The 8,370-nt window shown below is 56.3% G+C and overlaps 1 protein-coding gene across 1 annotated transcript in view; it reads left to right on the top strand.

Annotated features, from left to right (window-relative positions):
• Window positions 1–4: 4 nt before the first annotated feature.
• The window catches only part of SHISA8 (shisa family member 8), a gene marked incomplete at its 5' end in the record, with an annotated part of 8,936 nt that continues 570 nt past the window's right edge, over window positions 5–8,370 (top strand). Inside the window, 4 exons of the mRNA XM_031057765.1 lie at window positions 5–267; window positions 7,392–7,516; window positions 7,617–7,757; window positions 8,284–8,370. The exon at window positions 8,284–8,370 is cut by the window's right edge and continues 570 nt beyond it. Coding sequence (XP_030913625.1) covers window positions 5–267; window positions 7,392–7,516; window positions 7,617–7,757; window positions 8,284–8,370 — 616 coding nt within the window. The remainder of the gene's footprint in view (window positions 268–7,391; window positions 7,517–7,616; window positions 7,758–8,283) is intronic.

The raw sequence follows: 8,370 nt of genomic DNA, 5'->3' as shown, positions 1-8,370 counted from the left end.
GCCCTGCGGGTCCCGCTTCTGCTGCCAGTTCAAGCCTGGGCGGCTGGACCAGAGCGGCTGCTCCAACTACGACACCCCCAACTGGGTCAACACGGGCCAGCCGCCTGCCCGCGTGGACGAGACCCCCGAGGACCCCACTCGTGACAAGACCAACATGATCGTCTACATCATCTGCGGTGTGGTGGCCATCATGGTGCTGGTGGGCATCTTCACCAAGCTGGGCCTGGAGAAGGCACAGGGTCCCCAGACAGAGATGACCGTCTCCAGGTAAAGGGGTCCAGTCCCCCCACCTTTCCTGCTTCATCTCCCCAAGGGTGGCAATTCCTAACTGATTGCATAGACTCCTTGGGACTGCCAAGAGGGTGAGGTGATCCCTAAAATCCCTGTCCAGCATGCTGAAACACCAGGGGGTGGGTTGGCTGTAGCCCACTAACCTGGTAGGGAGGGCTGGCAGCCAGGACAGCCTCCGCGAGAAGGGGTGGTTGTACACCCATCTCGTCTCAAAATGACCTGCTTTGTCTCTTGAGGAGGCATGTCCCTGGCTCAGGAGTGCCAACCCACCAGGCAGTGGGGTGGGTGACATGTGAGCTATAGGACGTGGCTTTCCTCTCCCAACAAATGTGTGGTTCCCAATGTCCCAGGAAGGTGAGACCAGGTCTAACTGTGTGTGGGGTGACTCTGGACTGCAGTCCCCTTGATCTCAGCCTTGCTTGCAGTGCTGGGGGAGACGAGGTGGCAACGACAGTTCCACCGTGGCTGCTGCGCCAGCTTTGTGTGCATGTGTGCACACACGTGTATGTGCGTGCCCGGGTGTGCCCTGGTGTCTGCTCTGTGCACCAGCGTGGGACACTGCCCTTGCAGGGGGCGGCCACACTCTTATACCCCCTGGAGCACACCCTCCAGCTTCTTGGGCAGCTTCTTCCTGGAGCCCATGCCCTGTGGCTCCAACCTCCACTTTTCAGCCTGCTCCTGGGGCTGAGCACAAGGCTGGCAGGGGGAAGGTCAAGGTGTCAGACACATCTGGGCACTGGAGACCCCCTGTGTCTCCCCCAGCTCCTGTGCTGCTGCTGTGGCTGTCACTGCATCTTCCCCTCTCCCTCCTGCTGCCAACACACGCTTCTCTCCCCATCCTGGGGCTCTACTTTGCATCTTCCTGGTGAGGACATCAAGCCTGGAGAGAAACACATTTTCATGCCATTTTGTTAAGGGATTTTAGCTTTAAAAAAAAGGAAAAGCAGGGCTGGTGGAAATTATTTCATCAGGATGATCAGGCAACTGTCCTGATAGCAACCCCCAGCACCAGCACACTCTCTCCTTTCCCTGGAGCACCCTTTTTCCCCTGCCCATTTGGGACTTATGCAGCCACTGGGTGCTGCACCCCAAATCTAGACCCATCCTGCTTCTTGCACCCACCCAGGGTAGCAGAGGCTGATCACCCCTGGTTGGAGGAGGGTCATACTGAGCCATGGAGGAGGGTCACAGGACCCTCCTGAGACACAGGAGGCAGTTTTGGGGGGATCCATGCTGTGCCCCCACCTTGGCAGGGAGCCTGGCTGTGTGCTGCTCTGTGCCCACGCCTCCCCCCGTGTTGCCTGAGGAAGTGCTGGCACCTTGACAGGATCAATACGGCCTCCGCCAGCCTCCTGATCCCCTTCCACTCGCCTGCCGCCGCGTCTTTTTTTGGTCATCCCCCCCACCTCCTGGGAAGGAGATACTGTGCTCGGGAAGGGGTCAGACCCTGGGACACCCAGACCTGTGTCCTCATCCCCGGCACTGGGTATTGCCTTCTCCCACCACCAGACACTGGTGGGACTGCTGCCACTCACCAGGGGCAGTTTTCTGTGGGTAGCCTCAATTCTGCACTGCTGGAGCCGGGTGTTTCCCCTGGTCCCCCCCTCCCTCTAAACTCATGCAAGCCTGAATTTTCCCACTAAGTTTGAAAAGATAGGTACCTATTCTCCATAAAGCCACAGATCTTTTGGGAACTAGTATACAAATTGGGAGAAGATGAGTTTTTCTCATCCACCTTTGAGGGACAAAATCAGAAGGGCACCTTCATCACTGCAGAAGTTGGGAGAAGTCTTGCCTTCCTCTGTGCCCTGTGTCCTTCAGTGCAAGTTGTGAGCAGCTCTGGTTCCTCAGGGACGGTGACTGGAAAGCTGTGGCAGGGCAGGAATGGTGCATCAGGTACAGAGCTCCAGGAACCAGGCAAGACACCAGGCTGACATGACTTCCTGGGTGCTGGGCTGATGGACACAGTGCCAAAGGCTGGGTACACAGCATCAGCATCCTACAAGGGACACTGTCACCTCCATTCCACTGTGTCTGGGGGAATATGCTTCATCTTGGTGCCTCTGAGACAGCAGGGCTGTTTCTACCTGCCTTGCCAGTGTACCTACGCATGGTCCAAGGCATGGGCAGTGCCACCTTGCCTCTCTCCTGGCGCCTCAGGTAGGAGCTTCTCATTTGCTCCTTGGGCACCGCATCATGGCCTTGGGCCAGCTCCCTGTTGCACGGTTGTCTTGCTTTCCATTCCTGTCCCTCCCTCCTGACGGGGTTTTTCCGCTCCTGGGGAGCACTTTGTGCTACCCTGGACAGCTCCCATTGCTGCTGCTTGCAGGTTTCTCGCTTGGGGGGTAAGGTCAACCACTTCTGCACCTCCAGATGTTGTTTGTCATGGTTTTGGTCCTGGTCCAAACCCAAGAAGAGTGACCAGGTGCAAAAAGCCCATTAGCTTCTCTCTGATGGAGACACCTGAGTCTGTGTCCAGCTTGTCCTGAGACCCCCACACCTTGGCCATCTCCAACACGTCTTTGTCTCCTCATGGGTTTGGCTGCTGGTCCACCCAGGGAAGTGGGTGCTCAGGTGACTGCAGCTACCTGGTTTGTCTTCCCGTCCTCATCCGCCTTCCTCCTGCAGCACCTTATGGCAGCTCCTGCAATCCCCTCTCCTTCCTGCTCGGCTCATGCTTGGCATCTGTCCCCGGCACTCGCTTAGCCTGGCCAAACCCCGCGTTGAGTCAGGAACACCTGCCTGTGTTTTTCTTCAGTCCCCAGATCTCCGAGGACGTTGGGTCCTTGGGGGCCTCTAGGATCTGTCTGTGCCCATTACACTGAGAGCAAGCACGTGCCCCAGACCTCTCCCAGAAAACCTCCTGGGTGGGAATTGCAAATTTATAGCTGGTGTGAACAACCCTATGGGAAGAACTGGGCAAGGAGCAGCCTCTGAGGGAGTAGGGGGGATTCTAGAGAGGGCCAAAACAGCTGTTAGGAGCAGGTGCCCTGGCAGCTGCAGTAGGTGAGTGCTCAGCTCTGGCTTTTCACTCCTTGGGTCTCCCTGTGCTATTTCGGGTCCCCAAATTTGGCCCCACTGTGCCTCCAGCTGTGCTGAGTGTTCCTCTGGCAATGCTCAAGTCCAGGGCCATGCCTGCAGTTGATGTCCATGGTAGCAGGTAGTGGTGAAGACCTAGAAAAAGTGTTTGCAGGCAGCATGGTGTGCTATCATGTGCTGCCCTGGCTCTCTGGGGGACGAAAGAGGATCCAGCTCCAGCAGGGAAGGAGACCTGGAGGTTTGTCCCTAGACTGAACGTGATGTTTGGGGATGCTCATTTCCATTTTGCCCAAGCTCCAATACCCACCACAGCAACTCCCATTTTGCAAAGACACCTTGATAACCCCATGCCTTCCTGAGCATCCCTGAGTGTACCAGCCCCACTGTGCAGGTGTCCCACAGTGCCTATGCTGCGCAGTTGCATGGATGGGCACCCCTGCCCTGGGCAGACACGCTATAAGCTGCGGGAAGTGTCTCCCTCGGGATGTGAAGATGAGGCTCTCACTGGGCACAGAGATGGTGTGAGCAGCTGGGATGCTCACCTGTGGCTGCAGAGTGCTCTGTGCCTCCTGCAATGCTGCACCTCTGCTCCAAACCTCATCACCCCACTCATCCAGTGGCTACCACCTTCTGCATCCCCACCAAGGGTTCAGCTCATGGCAGTGTCACTTTACCCCATCAGTTTATTATCTCTCCTCTCTCCTGGAGGCTGTGCTCCTGTCTCCCCGCATTGCTCCCTGTCCCCTTGCCAGGACTTCCATACTCTCTCCTACTGGGCTTGCCAGGTATGGGGCTTGGCCTTCCCAAAAAGTGAGTCAGGCCCTGGGCTGGGCTGCCATGCCAGGTCAGCATCCTGCTCCCACACAAGCATATCCCCTGGGGATGGACCAGGAGCACTGAGTGCTTAATGCATGGCTTCTGCTGTGAAGATCTCTTGGCCTCCATCATTATTGCTTCTGGATCAGCCTTTGTACTTGGTCTCAGGTCTTGCACCAGGCTGGTTCACAGCATCTTTGTTGCAGCCTTAAGCAGAGCTAGGCTCGCCATGGTGGTGGCTGCATGCCTGCCCAGTTGACGCCCAGGCAAGCTGGGTGGCAAGCCACCTGTACACACGGTTCATGTTCTCTGGATCCATGGCCAGAGTGTGGATGGAGGCCTCAGCAATTCCATTCATCAGGACTTTTTGCAAATGAGCACTGCAGATCTGCAGCTACATCTGCTCTTTGTTCCCTTCCTCCATCTGCACTCCAAATCCATCTTGGTGCTGCAGACCACCAGGTGACCTAGGGAGATGTGGTTTGACCTTCCTCAAACCCCCCAGCCGCAGAACCAGACTGAGGCTCAAAACCCCCAAGGTGATGTTCAGTGAGACAACAACTCCTCCATAGTGTCACCTTCCATGTCCACCTTCCCTGCACTGCATCACATGGGGATGAGCCAGGGAAGGGGTGCAGTCCCTGAGAGCCCTACTGGCAGCCCTGTCTGGTGGCACTACTCGTGGTGCAAGGGCAGGGTGAATCCAAGCGTTGCTGGTGCTGGGGACTCGTGTACTTCTCACCTTAGCAAAACAGCTCACTAATTGCTGCTCGAGCCATTGTTGTTAATTGTTACTGTCCACGTGCCCCGAGTGGTCAGCACGGAGGGCACATTTATGAGAAAGAGCATTGATGGATTTATGTGGAGAGAAGTCATAGATAAAGGATAGCTCAAGCTTCATAAATAGACCAGAGGAAAAGAAAAAATAATTTTTAAAATAGGTCAAATCGCATTGGACTTCCTGTTGAAACAAGCCTGTTTGAGCGCTGGCCCCGGGGACAGGCAAGAGCAGGCAGCATCCAGTGGGGAGGGGCTGGTGAGCAGTGCACCCCAGGGAAGGTGGGAGTTGACAGGCTGGCAGCTCCCCGAGTTGACAGCCCACACCCATGGCCTCGGGGGACCTGCCTCCCCCTGCCCTGCCTAGGCACAGCCCCTGCCCTGCCTAGGCTTGTGCCCAGAGATTCTCTGACTGCAGCATCCATGGCATGAACCCTTGGTTGGGTCAGTCTGTTGCAGAAAGGTTCCTGGGAAGGTCTGGGAAGCAGATTTTGAATAGGTGCAGGATGGAGATGCCACAGTCTCCCCAGGGAGTCTGGTCAGCATTTACCTACTCCTGCAGGAAAAAAAAAAAAAAAGTTGTTTCTTCTGTTTAAACAGTATTTCCCATTTCTGTTTGTACCTGTCACCTCTTGTCAGGTTGACGCTGTCCTTGTTGCACCCTCCCTTCAGATACTCAAGTACATTGACAAGATCCCCCAAAACCTTCTCTTCTTCAGGCTGAGCAGTCTCAGCTCTCTCAGCCTCTCCTAATATAAAAGATGATCCAGTCCCATCTTTGTGTCCCTTTCCTGGACTCTCTCCCGTACATCCAGGCTTCTCCTGTATTGAGCTGGAGCCAGCAGCCCAGAGGTGTGGCCTTACCAGTGCCGAGCAGAGAGGAAGGATCACCTTCCTCAGACCTGCTGGCAATGCTTTGCCTAATGCAGACCAGGAAAGCATTCAGCACCTTTGTCCCAAGGGCATTCTGCTGGCTCATGGTCCACCAGGATCTCCAGGCCCTTTTCCTCCAAGCTGCCTTCCAGCTGGTCAGCTGCCAGGGTTTGTTCCTCACTCGTTTCAATTTCTTCAACTCTATCACTTAATCTGGAGATTAAGTGATCCCAGAGGGATTGCTACACAAAGCTTCCCAAGAATGATGTGAAATTAACCCACAGGGCAAGTGACCCTTCCTTGTAGCTTTGCTCTTGCCCCTGCCCTGTGATGTTGACTGATTCCAGACTGGAAGGGAAAAGACTCCCTCAGGTCTCCACAAGGATAAGCATCCCCCAGGTCCAATTCATTGCTTTCTTCCTTGCTCTCACTGCTTTTCCTGGAAATTCCAAGCATCACGTTCACTAAGTTTTTGAGCACTCTGGTGCCATGAGCTGACACATCTACCAAGTCAGGATTATTTCCCCCTTCCTCTCCAATTTGCATTTATGCATGTTGAGTTTAATCTGCTGTTTTATCGTCCAACCACTCGCTAACCATCAGCTCACCGTGTGCGTCTGTGAGCCAGCCAGAGCCTTCGAGGCGCAAGGCATGCTGACAGTGAGCTGGGGATTAGCGAGCCAAAAAAAGCCCTAAGTGGACACCCCTGCACTCTTGCAGTCATGGTCTCTGCAGGAGGAATGATGTGTCTTCTCATCACAAAGCCCTACGCCAGCAGGAGCATCCCATCCTGTTCTGGGACTTGCTGCCAAAGGCTGCAGTGGCACGTGGCTAGGTCCTGCTCCAGCACTGCCAATGTGCTCCCTCTGTCACTGCTGTTGTACCCTCCTCTGGCACCACCAGCACTGGTGTACCTTGCTCCAGCTTTGCTGGTGTGCCCGGCTCTGGCACCACGAGCATGCCTTGCTCTGGCATTGCCAGCGCACTGTGGTGGGACTGCAGAATCTCTGTCCATGAATGTTAAACGAAATAGGGCTCTATCTTATGTAATGGTGTTTAATGTTTAATGCTGTTACTTACAAGGAGGGTGTTATGCACAGACAGCGCCTGCGCCAGAGGCTGCCACTAGTTTATTTCCTTCCCCGAAGGGGCACAAGTGGCCTCTCTAATCCCTTCCTTGGGATCTTCTCTGTTTCGAAGGGACTTGAGTGAAGGTGTTGCTTCCCCTCCCCTGTTCCACCAGGCTCTCGCTCCAGGGGAGGATCCCAGAGGTGCTGCTCCAGCTTCCATCAGATCAGTTTCCTCTGCCTCAGTTCATTGTTCCCTTGCAGCCTGTTCCAAGCCATGCATGCATCTCACCACTCTTACCCACTGATGCTCCTGGCTCTGAGGGCTCAGCCCCAGCCAGATCCCAATTAGCTGTTAGACTTGTTAGCCCAGGCTGCAAAAGCCTGGGGGCACTCTGGGTGCACTGCTCCCCGTGGCTCTTTCCTAGCCCCAGGCTGCCTAGCTCTGCCTTCAGAGTGGAGTTGGGATGAATTTGGGGTCCCAGGGGAGCAGGATATTGTTCTAACAGCCCTTCACCCCCTCTCCAGGACACTGACAGATCTGCTGAAGCAGCCAGGCCATAGCCCCTCTGAGAACATGGACAGCCTCATGGGGGGTGTGCAGGTCCCGCTGAGTGAGGGGCTGGCTCGGGGCCCCCCCAGAAACAGCACAGGTAAGGCACTGGTGTGATGGGAAAAAATAAGTTCGAGTGAATAAAGGCAGTGGGAGGGTGCAGCCTATATCTGAGCCCCCTCCCGTCTCTGCCCCTCCAGACAAGCCACCCTTGAACAACGCAGTGGCCATTGCCCCCTCACTGGGGCGGCCCCACAGCCATGGCAAGCGCCTGCCTCTGGCCAGCAGCCTGGCTCTGTCAGCCCCGGACTACACTTCCTACACCACCCTCAAGGTTGGAGGTGAGTGCCGCTGCTGTGGGAGGTGGGATACTGGTTGGGGCCATGCACCCTGTTGATCCCAGAAACCAAGTGAGGAGGGGCATGGGGCTCACAAAACGGCACAGGCAGGACAAGCATCCCAGTTTCCCAATGTTCCTGGGGTCACTGCTCACAGCAGAAATTCTGCAGCCCCTCCACCACTCCACCAGCCAGCTGTGCTGCCCAGCTAGTCAGTGCCCACGGTCCCCCACGGATCCACTGCGCTTCCCAGTCACCCAGCACCCAGGATCCCACACAGCCCTGAAGTACTGCCCACCCCATCAGGGTTCAGGATCCACATGGACACTCTGCACTGCCCAGCAGTCGGTGCCCCGGGATCTCCCAACAGCACTGCCCACCAGTTCATTGCCAGTATCCCCGCCCCAGCATCCGGAATCCCTCCCACAGCCCCATCCCAGCCTTCTCCGCCACTGCACCCTCCCTGGTCCCCCGTGCCGGCAGAAAGGGGTGTCCCTGCAGGGGTGACACTGCACTCCTGTCCCCACAGAGAGCGCCACCGAGGACTTCTACAAGCGGTTCGGGGGGCTGGAGCCACCCCCCGCCAGTACACTGACCTTCCCAGCCGAGACCCCCC

Source organism: Geospiza fortis, unplaced genomic scaffold (genome assembly GCF_000277835.1).
Source record: "Geospiza fortis unplaced genomic scaffold, GeoFor_1.0 scaffold173, whole genome shotgun sequence".
Classification (NCBI taxonomy): Eukaryota; Metazoa; Chordata; class Aves; order Passeriformes; family Thraupidae; genus Geospiza; species Geospiza fortis.
This window is presented reverse-complemented; position numbering and strand designations above follow the sequence as displayed.